This window comes from Leptosomus discolor, unplaced genomic scaffold (assembly GCF_034619465.1).
Source record: "Leptosomus discolor isolate bLepDis1 unplaced genomic scaffold, bLepDis1.hap2 HAP2_SCAFFOLD_27, whole genome shotgun sequence".
In the NCBI taxonomy this organism is placed as follows: Eukaryota; Metazoa; Chordata; class Aves; order Leptosomiformes; family Leptosomidae; genus Leptosomus; species Leptosomus discolor.
The window spans coordinates 4,949,016-4,964,960 of NW_028237782.1; the positions used below are offsets into that span (position 1 = coordinate 4,949,016).

The window sequence follows — 15,945 nt, forward strand, 5'->3', positions numbered from 1 at the left end:
AGCCCCAGATGGTGCCACCTCCACGAGTGTCCTCCAAGGACGTGGCCTCCACCCCCAGCCCCAGATGATGCCACCTCCACTCCCAGCCCCAGATGGTGCCACCTCCACCCCCAGCCCCAGATGATGCCACCTCCATGAGCGTCCTCCAAGGACACTTCCTCCACCCCCAGCCCCAGAAGGTGCCACCTCCACATGTGTCCTCCAAGGACATGGCCTCCACTTCCATCCCCAGATGGTGCCACCCCCAGCCCCAGATGGTGCCACCTCCACGAGCGTCGTCTGAGGACGTGGCCTCCACCCCCAGCCCCAGATGGTGCCACCTCCACGAGTGTCCTCCAAGGACATGGCCTCCACCCCCATCCCCAGATGGTGCCACCTCCACCCCCAGCCCCAGATGGTGCCACCTCCACATGTGTCCTCCAAGGACATGGCCTCCACTTCCATCCCCAGATGGTGCCACCCCCAGCCCCAGATGGTGCCACCTCCACGAGCGTCGTCTGAGGACGTGGCCTCCACCCCCAGCCCCAGATGGTGCCACCTCCACGAGTGTCCTCCAAGGACATGGCCTCCACCCCCATCCCCCAGATGGTGCCACCTCCACCCCCATCCCCAGATGATGCCACCTCCACAAGTGTCCTCTGAGGACACTTCCTCCACCCCCACCCCAGGTGACTCATCTCCATGTCCCTTATTTTGGCTTTTTTTGGTCCTTCCTCCCCCCTTTTCTTACAAAATCCCTTTCGGGGCGCATCCCAATCAACCACACACCCAAACCTCGTTGCTCCGCAAGCGTTTTTCATGAAAATCAAGAAAAAAACCCCACAATTCGGGCGTCGCGGCAGGAAGTGACATCGGTCCGGGCGGGGAGAGGCGCTTGGTAAACGTTGGGGTGGAAAAAGGGAAAACTAGAGAGGATAAGAAATACATTTTGCTGCATCCTGCGCTGGTGCCGTCCTGTTTTGGGGAGAGATGGAGCTTAATGGGGAAAAAATAGAAAATGCAGAAAAAACCCAGAATTTTTCTGTATTCCACAGTGTTGATGTGTCTTTTTGGGGAGAGACAGGGGAATTTTGGAGAAAATAAAGACTGAAAACGCACATTTTTCTGCGTTCCGCCTTGTTGCCGTGTCGTTTCAGAGCGGGATGGAGCTTATTGGGGGCAAAAAAAGTAGAAAAAGCAGAAAACCCAGAATTTTTCTCTATTCCACGGTGTTGCTGGGTTTTTTGGGGGAGAGACAGGGCTATTTTGGAGAAAATAAAGACTGAAAACGCACATTTTTCTGCATTCCATGTTGTTGCTGAGTCGTTTCAAAGAAGGATGGAGCTTATTGGTGAGGGAAAAAGTAGAAAATGCAGAAAAAGCCAGCATTTTTCTGTATTCCATGGTGTTGCTGGGTCTTTTGGGGGAGAGACAGGGCTATTTTGGAGAAAATAAAGACTGAAAACATACATTTTTCTCCATTCCTCGTTGTTGCCATGTCATTTCAGAGAAGGATGGAGCTTATTGGGGGGGGGGGAGTAGAAAATGCAGAAAAAACCAGCATTTTTCTGTATTCCACGGTGTTGCTGTATCCTTTTGGGGAGAGACAGAGGGTATTTTGGAGGAAATAAAGACTGAAAACGCACATTTTTCTGCATTCCGTCTTGTTGCCGTGTCATTTCGGAGCGGGATGGAGCTTATTGGGGGCAAAAAAAGTAGAAAATGCAGAAAAAAACCAGCATTTTTCTGTATTCCATGGTGTTGCTGGGTCTTTTTGGGGAGAGACAGGGGAATTTTGGAGAAAATAAAGACTGAAAACGCACATTTTTCTGCGTTCCGCCTTGTTGCCGTGTTGTTTCGGAGAGGGATGGAGCTTATTGGAGAGGGAAAAACTAGAAAATGCAGAAAAAAAACAGCATTTTTCTGTATTCCATGGTGTTGCTGGGTCTTTTTGGGGAGAGACAGGGGAATTTTGGAGAATATAAAGACTGAAAATGCACGTTTTTCTGCATTCCGCGTTGTTGCTGAGTCGTTTTGGAGAAGGATGGAGCTTATTGGGGAGGGGAAAAGTAGAAAATGCAGAAAACCCAGAATTTTTCTCTATTCCACAGTGTTGCTGGGTTTTTTTGGGGAGAGATAGGGGAATTTTTGAGAAAATAAAGACTGAAAACACACATTTTTCTGCATTCTGCGTTGTTGCCGTGTCGTTTTGGAGAGGGATGAAGGTTATGCCATGAAAATAAAAAAATAGGGAAGGCAAAATCCCCACATTTCTCTGCATTCCTCGTTGCCGCCATCCTGTTTCGGGGTGAATTGGTAGTTATTTGGGGAGAAAAAAAAAAACCTCAAAAGACCAAAAAAAAACCAGGCAAAAAGCACGTGGCATCGCATTCTCTGCGTCACGGGAGCGCGCCGGCTCGCCTCGCCGCCCCCTACGCCCGGCACGGCGGGGCGCCGGCGATGGGCCAGCACTCCTTGGCGCCGGCCCAGACAGCCACCACCGCGCGGCTGCGAGCCCAGCCCGTCACGGCGACGCGGTGCAGCTGCCCTTTGCCAAAATCGCGGGTCATCCGCGCGGTGAAGGGGACGTGGACGTCCAAGCGGCGCCCCTCCAGGGCCACCGCGCACGCCGTGCGGGGCTGCACCTCCTCCTCCGCCGTGTGGGTGTGGACGACGTACTCGCTGATGCTGGCCGCCCCCACCCAGGGGATGTTGGTGACGTTGGTGACCTCCCAGTTCACCCCGTTGAAGGCCAAGGGGGCGGCTTGCAGCACCCCACGGACGGTGGCGAAGACCCTCTGGTCGATCTCCCAGTCGTGCTCCGTCTCCGTGTCCTGCTCCCAGGCGACGGCTTTCCGCGCCCCTCGGCAGCCCGCGTTCTCCACCGTGGTCTTCGCCAGGGTGACGTTCTCCCCGCGCTCCACCGCCCCGCTCATGTTGTAGCGGACGTCGGAGACGGTGACGTCTGCCGGGCCCTTCCTGACCACCAAGACTTGGTACCACTTGTACCAAACCTCCTGGCCACCCACCACCACGAAAAAAGCCCTCTGGTCTTTGGAGACCTTGCCCAAACCGTAGCGGTTCCTCCCGACGAAGAGCTCGACGGATGGGCAGGCCTCCACGGCGTTTTCGGGCACGCTGCCGAAGGATTCATCCACCCAAGCCAGCGCCTCGAAGCCTCCCACGTTGACCAACACCTTGAAGTTGCGGGTGCTCCACTCCCGTTCCCCGTAGGGGAAGAAGCAGAAGGGACCTCGGTCGGGGACGTAGGCGCCGGTGTTGCAGCCGAGCACCCGCGTCAAGCAGATGTACTCCATCTTCTTGGTGTAGCCGTTCCAGTTGGAGACGGCATCGGCGGGCAGCTTGCCTTTGAAAGGCACCCACTTGAGGTACGAAGGTGGCTCCTCCTCTCGCTTCCTCCGGGGAAAGCCCCAGCTGGCGGCTGCGGGGAAGAAATGGGGGGTTTGGGGTGAAACGAGGTGCCTCCACCCCGCCCGAAGGTGCTCCAGGGATGTCCTGCGGAGACCCGCGCCGTTGGGGAAGCTGCTGGCACGCAACGCCCCCGCGCCTGCCCCAGCACGGATGGCCAAGAAAACGAGACGTAAGACCTCTCCACCCACCCTTCTGATGTTTGGAGGGGCCAAAACGAGGGGAAAAAAGTCCATTCCTGCTAAAAAAATGAGAAGAACAGAGACCTTCACGCGCTGGAGGACAGAGGGATGGATGAGACCGTGTACTGGGTGTACGTGGCAAGGTTTGGGGGGGGGGGGGGGGGGGGGGGGGGGGCGCTGCAGGAGTGACCCCTGTGACAAGAGTCACTGGGCTGCCCGACGTTGGACACAGTGGAACCACCGCTGGCCAAAGCTCGGCCCACCAGTGACGGTGGTGGTGCCGCTGGGGCAACATCCTTAAGACTAAAAAAAACGCTGTGAGGGAGAGGAACGAGGAACCGTGAGAGAAACAACTCTGAAGGCCCCAAGGTCGGTGAAGAAAGAGGGTGAGGAGGTGCTCGAGGTGCCGAAGAAGGGGCTGCCCCTACACCCATGGAGACCACAAGATGGAGGAGGTTGAACCTGAAGGACTCCAGCCCATGGAGAGGAGCAGGTTCATCCTGAAGGACTCCAGCCCATGGAGAGCCCAAGCTGGAGCAGGTTCATCCTGGAGGACTCCAGCCCATGGAGAGGAGCAGGTTGAACCTGAAGGACCAGCCCATGGAGACCCCACGTTGGAGGAGGTTCATCCTGGAGGACTCCAGCCCGTGGAGAAGAGCAGTTTCATCCTTGAGGACTCCAGCCCACGGAGAAGAGCAGGTTCATCCTGGAGGACTCCAGCCCATGGAGACCCCACGTTGGAGGAGGTTCAGCCTGGAGGACTCCAGCCCATAGAGAAGAGCAGGTTGAACCTGAAGAACTGCAGCCCATCGAGACCCCACGTTGGAGCAGGTTCATCCCAGAGGACTCCAGCCCACGGAAAGCAGCAGGCTGAACCTGAAGGACCATCCCATGGAGAGGAGCAGGTTGAACCTGAAGACCTACAACCCATGGAGAGAAGCAGGTTGAACCTGAAGACCACCATCCCATGGAGAGGAGCAGGTTGAACCTGAAGACCTACAACCCATGGAGAGAAGCAGGTTGAACCTGAAGGACCATCCCATGGAGAAGAGCAGGTTGAACCTGAAGACCTACAACCCATGGAGAGAAGCAGGTTGAACCTGAAGACCACCATCCCATGGAGAGGAGCAGGTTGAACCTGAAGACCTACAACCCATGGAGAGAAGCAGGTTGAACCTGAAGGACCATCCCATGGAGAAGAGCAGGTTGAACCTGAAGACCTACAACCCATGGAGAGGAGCAGGTTGAACCTGAAGACCTACAACCCATGGAGAGCAGCAGGTTGAACCTGAAGGACCATCCCATGGGAAGGACCCACGTCGGAGCAGCTCGTGGAGGACGACCTCCCATCGTTGCTCTGAAGGCACCACAGCCCCCAGTCCCCGACGCCGCTCAGGGCGGGGAGGAGAAGGCAGAAGAGTCAGGAGCGAAGCCGAGGCGGGGGCAGAAGGTGCTTCTGGTCTCATCCGTTCCTTACCACCCTACTCTATTTTTAATTAAGAATAAATCGAATTAACCTCCAAATCGAGCCCGTTTTGCCCACGACGGTAACGGCCGCGCGACCCCCCACCCCTCCCCCCCCACCCACGAGCTTTTTTCGTCTTAATTTGTCCCAGTTTTGGCCCAGGAAGGGGAGGGAGCAGCTGGGCGGGCGCCCACCAACCAGCCAAGGTCAACTCACCCAAGGGCTGCCGAGGTCCCCTCCCCGTCGCTCCCGCCGGCGACGTTCCGGCAGCCCCTCCCCGGCCGAGGAAGAGGAGGGCGGTGGCGAGGAAGAGCTGTGGAGAAGACCAGGGGAGGTGACACCCGTCCCCAGCGCCCTCTCGCCATCCCGACGGCCGGGTCGTGGCCCTTTCCTCGATGTCCCTTGGTCCGACTGGTTTTTGGGGTGAAATCCCACCCGGTTGCGTCGACCCGGCTTTCATTTTTAACCAGCCTGGGAGATGCAACGCATCATAACCCTCGGGTTTTTATTATTATTACACTTATTTTATCACTTTGTGCGATTTTTTTTTTTTTTTAAGCTAATTCTTTTCTAGGAGCTACGAAACATCCCTTTTTTATTTTCCCAAAGTGGCTAAAAATCCCCGAAACGAGCCCAAACCGCGCCGCGCCGAGCGCCGTTACCTCGCGCGTCACCATCCCGCCGGCCGCCTCCGGGGGCTGCGAGGGAAACGGACATTTTTAATCAGGAAACGTGCGAATTTCGGCAGCCCCGCGGCCACGTCCTCCTCCCGACCCGGCAAACCGGCCCCCACGGTGGCGTCTCCGCAGGGGACGGGCGCCCAAATGCCCAGGTCCACATTTTGGGGCTAAAAACGACCATTTGGGGGCTAAAAGCACTCGTTTGGGGCTCAAACCAATCGTTTGGGGCTAAACCCAACTATTTTGGAGCTAAACCAAACCATTCTGGGGCTAAAATCAACCGTTTTGGAGCTAAACCAAACTATTTTGGGGCTAAATCAACCATTTGGGGGCTAAAACCAACCGGTTTGGGGCTAAAACCAACAGTTTTGGAGCTAAATCCAACTATTCTGGGGCTAAATCCAACCATTTTGGGGCTAAACCAAACTATTTTGGGGCTAAAACCAACCGTTTGGGGGCTAAAACTACTCATTTGGGGCTAAACCAAACTATTTTGGGGCTAAAACCAACCGTTTGGGGGCTAAAACCAACCGGTTTGGGGCTAAACCCAACGGTTTTGGAGCTAAACCCAACTATTCTGGGGCTAAACCAAGTCATTTTGGGGCTAAACCAAACTATTTTGGGGCTAAAACCAACCGGTTTGGGGCTAAACCCAACGGTTTTGGAGCTAAACCCAACTATTCTGGGGCTAAACCAAATCATTTTGGGGCTAAACCAAACTATTTTGGGGCTAAAACCAACCATTTGGGGGCTGAAACCAACCACTTGGGGGCTAAAACCACTCGTTTGGGGCTAAAATCAACTATTTGGGAGCTAACCCAAACTATTCTGGGGCTAAACCAACCATGTTGGGGCTAAATGAAAGCAATTTGGGAGAAAACCAACTGTTTGGGGACTAAAACGAACTGGTTTGGGGCTAAACCCAAACAGTTGGGGTTAAAATCAACCATTTGGGACTAAAACCCAACCATTTTAGGGCTAAAACCCAACCATTCTGGAGTTAAACTCAACCATTTGGGGCAAAACCCAACCATTTTGGGGCTAAACCAAACCATTCTGGAGCTAAACTCAACCATTTGGGGCTAAACCAAACCGTTTTGGGGCTAAACCCAACAATTTTGGAGCCAAAACCAACCGTTTGGTAGCTAAACCCACTAATTTGGGGCTAAGAACAACCGTTTGGGGGCTAAACCAACTGTTTTGGGGCTAAACCCAAACATTTTGGTGCTAAACCAACCATTTGGGGCTAAAACCAACAACTTTGGGGCCTAATCCAACCATTTTAGGGCTAAAGCCAACCATTTTAGGGCTAAACCCCAACCGTTTTGGGGCTAAAACCCAACCGTTTTGGGGCTAAACCCACTCATTTGGGGCTAAAACCACTCATTTGGGGCTAAAACCCAACCAATTTAGAGCTAAACCCAACCATTTTGGGACTAAAACCAACCAGTTTGGGACTAAAACCCAACCAGTTTGAGGCTAAACCAACCATTTTGGAGCTAAACCAAATGATTTTGGGGCTAAACCAACCATTTTGGGGCTAAAATCAACCATTTGGGGTGAAAACCAACCATCCGGGGCGAAAACCAACCATTTGGGGCGAAACCCCAACATTTTGGAGCTAAACCAAGCCATTTTGGAGCTAAACCAAACCATTTTGGGGCTAAACCCCCTACCATCTGGGGCTAAACCAACCATTTGGGGTTAAAACCAACAGTTTGGGGGCTAAAACCAACCAGTTTGGGACTAAATCCAACCATTCTGGGGATAAAACCAACCATTTTGGGGCTAAAACCAAGTGCTTGGGGGCTAAACCAAACCAGTTGGGGCTAAAACCAACCAGTTTGGGGATAAAACCAACCATTCTGGGATAAAACCAACCATTTTGGGGCTAAAACCAAACGTTTTGGGGCTAAAACCAACCATTTGGGACTAAAACCAAACCACTTTGGAGCTAAACCCAACCAGTTCGGAGCTAAACCCAACCATTTTGGGCTAAAATCCAACCATCTGGGGCTAAACCGCAACCATTTGGGGCTAAATCCACAATTTTGTTGCTAAAACCAATCATTTGGGGCTAAACCCAACTGTTTTGGGGCCAAACCCAACCGTCTTGAGCTAAACCCCAAACATTTTGGGGCTAAACCAACCACTTTGGGGCTAAACCAACCACTTTGGGGCTAAACCAACCATTTTGGGGGCTAAAACAACCATTTCGGGGGCTAAAACAACCATTTCGGTGCTAAAACAAACCATTTTGGACTAAAACCCAACCATTTCGGGGCTAAACCCACCCATTTCGGGGCTAAACCCACCCAAACGCAAACCCCAAGCGGCGCTCGCCCACGGTTTGCTGCCCGCAGCCGCACTCCCTACCTCGCCTCTGCTCCCGCTTCGACGTAAAGCCCTTTTTTTTGGGGGGGGGGTGTTTTCAGGCCTTTTTGGGTCGTTTTCTGGCGGTTTTGGGTCACTTCTAGCCCGCAGCGGTGTTTTCCAGCACGGCTGAGCTCGCCCGGGCGTGCGCAAGCCCTGGGCCAAAGTCTGAACAGGAAGAGAAGCGCAAATAAAGGCCAAAAAAAAAAGGGGAAAGAGGCCTATTTTGGGAAACGATGCCGGTTTTCTGCTTTTTGCAGAAATTTCGCATTGTGCGTGGTGGTTTTGTCCCAAAAGTGTGTTCTTGACACCCAAAAAAGCACCCGTGAGCGGCACCAACACCCATCACCAGGCGGTCGGGAGGTTTTGTGTACCCAAAGCGCTTTGTTTCACCCCAAAATCCTGCTCAGAAATCAGTCTTTCTGGAAGAAATCGCATAAATCTCTAATTTTCCCCAACAGATATATATTTTTTTTGGTAATTAATCTACATTTTCTGCACATCAAAGCGAATGGGAGGCAACTGGGAATCACCCACACGTCCCCACGACACGGGAAAACCAGCCAACAGACCCCAAACCCGCGCGGGGGCTCAATTTGGGGAAATCCCCCCCAAAAAAGGGAACATTTTTGCCGCGAGGAGGCAGCGGTTTGGGGAGGGGTTTTTTTTTTTTGCCTCAAAATGTCATTTTTTAGCACGGAAACGGGACGTAGTTTGGCCTCGAACAGAGGCTCAGGGCTGGGGGAGGGAAGGAGAGGAGGGATCCAGGCATCCAGGCCCCCAAACCCCGCCTCCCAGTATCCAGAGCCCCAAACCAGTCCCCAAACTGGGAAGGAACCCAAGTGAACCGGGACCCCAACTGACACCCCCCCCCCCCTCCCCCCACCCCCATAGGACCCAGGCGTCCGGGCGTCCCCTCCCCCACCCCATAGCAGCTGCCAGTGAACACACACACACACACACCCCCCACACCCCCCAGTGTTCCCAGTCCCAAACTGGGAGGCACTGGGCACCCCCCCAGGAAGCAGCCGGGGGGGAGGCAGCAGGTACCAACGAGCGGGTTTTATTGCCCCGGTTCAATTGCCCCGGGGGGAGGGGAAACAGCCCCAAAAAGGGGCAAATAACCCGGGGGGAGGGGAGTGCAAATACCCCAAGAGGGGGCAAATACCCCCGGGGGGGGCAAATACCCCAAGAGAGAGTCAATAACCCAGATAAAGGAGGCAAATACCCCGGGGGGGGGCAAATGCTATGAGAAGGGGGGGGCAAATACCCCCGGGGGGGGCGCAAATACCCCAAGAGGGGGCAAATAATGGAGGGGGGTGCAAATACCCCCGGGGGGGGGGGTAAATACCCCAAGAGAGAGTCAATAATTCAGATAAAGGGGGCAAATACCCCCGGGGGGGCAAATACCCCAAGAGGGGGCAAATACCCCCGGGGGGCAAATACCCCAAGAGGGGGCAAATAAGGAGGAGGGGCAAATACCCCCGGGGGGGCAAATACCCCAAGAGGGGGCAAATAAGGAGGAGGGGCAAATACCCCCGGGGGGGGGGCAAATACCGCAAGAGGGGGCAAATAAGGAGGGGGCGGGGCAAATACCCCTGGGTGGGGCAAATACCCCAAGAGGGGGCAAATAAGAAGGGGGAGGGGGCAAATACCCCCGGGGGGGGGCAAATACCCCAAGAGGGGGCAAATAAGGAGGGGGCGGGGCAAATACCCCCGGGGGGGGGCAAATACCCCAAGAGGGGGCAAATAAGGAGGGGGCGGGGCAAATACCCCCGGGGGGGGGTAAATACCCCCCGTGGGGGGGGCCGAGGGTCCCGTAGTGTGTCGCAGATCCCCCCCCCCCCCGGCCCAGGGAGGGTGGGGCAGGGTCAAAGGTCACCGGCGATGAGCCCCGGGGGGAGGGGTCACAGGTCCCCATAGGTCAAGGCCGGAGGTCAAAGGTCAGCCCTAGGGGCCCGAGTGTGTGTCGCCCCCCCCCCCCCGAGGGGGTCAGAGGTCACCGCAGGGGTCAGAGGTCACGGCAGGGGTGACAGGTCAACCCCAGGGTTGTGGAGGAGGAGCAGAGAGGGGGCGGTGGGGGGGTCAGGGGTCAAAGGTCAGGGGTCAGAGGTCAAAGGTCAGAGGGGTCAGTCCCGGCGCAGGTTCTTGAGCCGTTCCTCCAGGTCGGCGTCGGCGTCGGCCAATGCGGCGGCGGCCTCGGGCGCTCGCCCCTCCCCCGCCGCCAGCGACCCCCCGGGTGTGGGCAGGGCTGGGGGGGGAGGGGGGGCAAAGGTCAGGGGTCACCACCCGCCATTCAATGCCCCCCCATCTCGGCACCCCAACTCCCCTCCCAACCCCCCACCTGCCTCCCAGACCCCTGAAATAACCCCCTGACCCCCCAAAACTCTCCCCCCTGCCCCTTAACTACCACCCCCACAGCCCCCCCCCCCAAATGCCCCCCCCCCGGCTCTCCAAACGCCCCCCAGACCCCCTAAATTTCCCCCTGCCCCCCAAAATGCCCCCCAGAAACCCTAGAAGTACCCCCAAAATTCCCCCCTTGCCCCTTAACTACCACCCCCACGCCCCCCCCAAATACCCCCAAACCTCCATCTGCCACCCACTACCCCCCCAAATCCGCCAAATCCCCCCACACCCCCCTGAAATACCCCCTACCCCCAAAATGCCCCCCCCAGATCCCCAAACGCCCCCCAGACCCCCTAAATATTATCCCCTGCCCCCAAAATGCCCCCCTTGCTTCCCTAATGCCCCCCACAAACCCCTTAAATACCCCCAAAATTCCCCCCTTGCCCCTTAACTACCACCCCCACGTCCCCCCAAACGCCCCCCAGACCCCCGAAATATCCCCCTGCCCCCCAAAATGCCCCCACTGCTTCCCTAATGCCCCCCACCAACCCCTTAACCACCCCCGAAATTCCCCCCCCTGCCCCTGCACTACCACCCCCACGCCCCCCCAAATACCCCCCCCCAGGCCTACATCTGCCACCTCTTACCCCCCCCCAATCCCCCAAAACCCCCCCCCAGACCCCTGAAAACACCCCCTCCCCTCAAAATGCCCCTCCCCGGCTCCCCAAAACACCCCCCTCCAGGTCCCAAAAAGCGCCCCCCCCCCCCCAAACACCCCTACTATGGCCCCCAGATGTTCAACTACCCCCCAGCCCCCCCCAAATGCCCCCCGTACCCCCCCAAATGCCCCCCCCAGCCCCACTCACTGGCCAGCTCGTCGGTGAGGTTCAGCCCCAGCTCGTCCAGCACCTGTGACACCACCGCGTCGCTGCGGGGGACAAGGGGGTGACGGGTGACGCCGGGAGCCCCCAAATGTCCCCTGACCCCCCCCCCGCCCCCCCCCCCCGTGTCCCCTGAGCCGCTCTGTCCCCGTCCAGGGTGTCCTCAACCTTCCCAGTGTCCTGTCTCCCCCCCCCCGGGGCTCCAACCGCCACCCAGGGTGTCCCCACGTGTCCCCACCTTCCCGTCCCCTGTGCCACCACGGCCCCACCCCACCACGTTCCTGTCCCCCACGTCCCCCCATGTCCCCTCCATGTCCCCATTCCCCTCCGTCCCCCCATGTCCCCTCCATGTCCCCATTCCCCCATGTCCCCTGTCCATGTCCCCTGTCCCCCATGTCCCCTGTCCATGTCCCCTGTCCCCCATTCCCCATCCCCAGTCTCCCACATCCCCTCGATGTCCTCGTCCCCTTGTCCCCTCCATGTCCCCTGTCCCTCATGTCCCTGTCCCCCATGTCCCCATGTCCCCGTCCCCCATGTCCCCAGTCTCCCACATCCCCTCCATGTCCTCGTCCCCATGTCCCCTCTATGTCCCCTGTCCCCCATGTCCTCATCTCCCTGTCCCCCATGTCCCCAGTCCCTCACACCCCCTCCATGTCCCCTGTCCCCCAATCCCCTCCATGTCCCCATGTCCCCATTCCCCCACATCCCCTCCATGTCCCCATTCCCCATATCCCCGTCCCCCACGTCCCCCCATGTCCCCATTCCCCCCATGTCCCTGTCCCCCATGTCCCCAGTCTCCCACTTCCCCTCCACGTTCTCTTCCCCATGTCCCCTCCATGTCCCCTGTCCCCCAGGTCCCCATGTCCCCTGTCCTCCATGTCCCCTGTCCCCCATGTCCCCATTTCCCTGTCCTCAATGTCCCCATTCCCCCACGTCCCCCCATGTCCCGTCCCCCACGTCCCCTCCATGTCCCCATTTCCCTGTCCCCCATGTCCCCATTCCCCCACATTCCCTCCATGTCCCCTGTCCCCCATGTCCCTGTCCCCCAGGTCCCCATGTCCCTGTCCCCCATGTCCCCATTCCCCTACGTCCCCTCCGTGTCCCCATTCCCCTACGTCCCCTCCGTGTCCCCATTCCCCCCTGTCCCCCATGTCCCCATTCTCCCACATCCCCTCCATGTCCCCATTCCCCATATCCCTGTCCCCCACGTCCCCTCCATGTCCCCTCCATGTCCCCATGTCCCCATTCCCCACGTCCCCATTCCCCCGTCCCCCATGTCCCCAATCCCCCCAGTCCCCCATGTCCCCATGTCCCCCGTCCCCCACATCCCCTCCACGCCACCCCCTCCGTGTCCCCCCCCGTCCCCCACATCCCCGTCCCCACGACCCCGACGTCCCCGCACCTCCGCTCCCCCTCCCCACCCCGTCCCCTCCTCCACCCCCACCCTCCCCATCCCCCACCCCACCCCACCCCCCCCAACCCCCTCTCCCCGCTGCGCCACCGCGTCCCCGTCCCCACCGCGCCCCTCACCTCTCCTCCTCGTCGTCCTCGTCCCCCATGGCGTCGTCGATGGCGTCGTTCATCAGCTCCTCCTTCATGTCCATGATCTCCGCCTGCTTCTCGAACTCCATCATGATCTTCTGGATCTGGGGCAGCTTCAGCTGGCGGGAGGGGGACACCGGAACGTGGCACACGGGGATGTCCCCAGGGTCACGCTGGGCGGTTCCTTGGGGACATCCCCGTGGCCACCTGGAGGGCTTTCTGGTGGCCTTGGGACTGATTGAGGCAGCTCATGGTTGCCACCGTCTCAGGGACATCCTCAAGGCCACCCCGAGCAGCCTGCGGTGGCCATGGCCACAGGGGATGTCCCCCCCCCCTGAAGCAGCCGGTGGTAGGCGTGGTCTTGTGGGACATCTTCATGGGCGACCCAGAGCAACCTGTGGTGGCCATGGCCTTGGGGGGGCTCCCCTGGGGCAGCTCATGGTGGTCACTGGTTTTGGGATGTCCTCGTGGCCGCTGCAGGGCAGCTCATGGTGGCCACGTTCTCCAGGACACCCCCACGGCACCTCGTGGTGGCCACGTTCTCCAGGACACCCCCACGGCCACCCCACGGCACCTCGTGGTGGCCACGTTCTCCAGGACACCCCCACGGCCACCCCACGGCACCTCGTGGTGGCCACGTTCTCCAGGACACCCCCACGGCCACCTCACAGCACCTCGTGGTGGCCATGTTCTCAAGGACATCCCCATGGCAGCTCATGGTGGCCACATTCTCCAGGACACCCCCACGGCCACCCCACGGCACCTCGTGGTGGCCACGTTCTCCAGGACACCCCCATGGCCACCCCACAGCACCTCGTGGTGGCCACGTTCTCCAGGACACCCCCACGGCCACCCCACGGCACGTTCTCAAGGACACCCCCATGGCCGCCCAACGGCAGCTCATGGTGGCCACGTTCTCAAGGACATCCCCATGGCAGCTCGTGGTGGCCACGTTCTCCAGGACACCCCCACGGCCACCCCACGGCACCTCGTGGTGGCCACGTTCTCCAGGACACCCCCACGGCCACCCCACGGCACCTCGTGGTGGCCGCGTTCTCCAGGACATCCCCTCAGCCACCCCACGGCAGCTCATGGTGGCCACGTTCTCAAGGACATCCCCACGGCCACCCCACAGCACCTCATGGTGGCCACGTTCTCCAGGACACCCCCACAGCCACCCCACGGCACCTCGTGGTGGCCACGTTCTCCAGGACACCCCCACGGCCACCCCACAGCACCTCGTGGTGGCCACGTTCTCCAGGACACCCCCACGGCCACCCCACGGCACGTTCTCAAGGACACCCCCATGGCCGCCCAACGGCAGCTCATGGTGGCCACGTTCTCAAGGACATCCCCACGGCCACCCCACAGCACCTCGTGGTGGCCACATTCTCCAGGACATCCCCACGGCCACCTCACAGCACCTCGTGGTGGCCACGTTCTCCAGGACACCCCCACGGCCACCCCACGGCACCTCGTGGTGGCCACCTTCTCCAGGACACCCCCACGGCCACCCCACGGCACCTCGTGGTGGCCACCTTCTCCAGGACACCCCCACGGCCACCCCACGGCACCTCGTGGTGGCCACGTTCTCCAGGACACCCCCACGGCCACCCCACGGCACGTTCTCAAGGACACCCCCATGGCCGCCCAACGGCAGCTCATGGTGGCCACGTTCTCAAGGACATCCCCATGGCAGCTCATGGTGGCCACGTTCTCCAGGACACCCCCATGGCCACCCCACGGCACCTCGTGGTGGCCACGTTCTCCAGGACACCCCCACGGCCACCCCACAGCACCTCATGGTGGCCACGTTCTCCAGGACACCCCCACGGCCACCCCACAGCACCTCGTGGTGGCCACATTCTCCAGGACATCCCCACGGCCACCCCACAGCACCTCGTGGTGGCCACGTTCTCAAGGACATCCCCACGGCCACCTCACAGCACCTTGTGGTGGCCATGTTCTCAAGGACATCCCCATGGCAGCTCATGGTGGCCACGTTCTCCAGGACACCCCCCACGGCCACCCCACGGCACCTCGTGGTGGCCACGTTCTCCAGGACACCCCCACGGCCACCCCACGGCACCTCGTGGTGGCCACGTTCTCCAGGACACCCCCACGGCCACCCCACGGCACCTCATGGTGGCCACGTTCTCCAGGACACCCCCACGCCCACCCCACGGCACCTCGTGGTGGCCACGTTCTCCAGGACACCCCCACGGCCACCCCACGGCACGTTCTCAAGGACACCCCCATGGCCGCCCAACGGCAGCTCATGGTGGCCACGTTCTCAAGGACACCCCCACGGCCACCCCACGGCACCTCATGGTGGCCACATTCTGCAGGACATCCCCACGGCCACCTCACGGCACCTCATGGTGGCCACGTTCTCCAGGACACCCCCACGGCCACCCCACGGCACCTCGTGGTGGCCACGTTCTCCAGGACACCCCCATGGCCACCCCACAGCACCTCGTGGTGGCCACGTTCTCCAGGACACCCCCACGGCCACCCCACGGCACCTCGTGGTGGCCACGTTCTCCAGGACACCCCCACGGCCACCCCACGGCACCTCGTGGTGGCCGCGTTCTCCAGGACATCCCCATGGCAGCTCTTGGTGGCCACGTTCTCCAGGACATCCCCGTGGCCACCCCACAGCAGCTCGTGGTGGCCACGTTCTCCAGGACACCCCCATAGCCACCCCACGGCACCTCGTGGTGGCCGCGTTCTCCAGGACACCCCCACGGCCACCCCACGGCACCTCACGGTGCTCACAAGCCCCGGGGACCCCCCCCGCAGGCACCCACCTGCCGGTTCATGGTGGCCATGGCCTTGGTGACGCCCTTCATGGCCTGGGCCATGGAGTTGTTGGACTTGAGGGTCTGGATCTTGAGGGACACGGCCTGGACGTTGGCCCTCATGGTGATGAACTTCTTCACGTAGCGCCGCGTCCGCACCAGGTCCTTCGCCATGATCTTCACCGCGTCCTGAAGGCCGGGCCGGTGGAGATCATGGTGGGGGTGGTCCCCCACGGGGACCTCCAGGGACACCTCTGCGTCCCTCAA

General features: G+C 59.5%; 2 protein-coding genes across 2 annotated transcripts; both read right to left on the minus strand.

The window, feature by feature from the left end:
* Nucleotides 1-2,411: 2,411 nt before the first annotated feature.
* On the minus strand, nucleotides 2,412-8,157 carry LOC104342208 (natterin-4; the record flags this gene model as incomplete). The annotated part of the gene is made up of 3 exons (XM_086481008.1): nucleotides 2,412-3,421; nucleotides 5,718-5,753; nucleotides 8,112-8,157. Coding segments are annotated over 3 exons (1,092 nt in total), but the record flags the coding sequence as incomplete, so codon positions are not given.
* Nucleotides 8,158-10,188: 2,031 nt separating this feature from the next.
* Nucleotides 10,189-15,942, minus strand: CHMP2A (charged multivesicular body protein 2A; the record flags this gene model as incomplete). Its single annotated transcript, XM_086481009.1, has 4 exons — nucleotides 10,189-10,359; nucleotides 11,321-11,382; nucleotides 12,866-12,996; nucleotides 15,688-15,942. Coding segments are annotated over 4 exons (570 nt in total), but the record flags the coding sequence as incomplete, so codon positions are not given.
* Nucleotides 15,943-15,945: the final 3 nt, after the last annotated feature.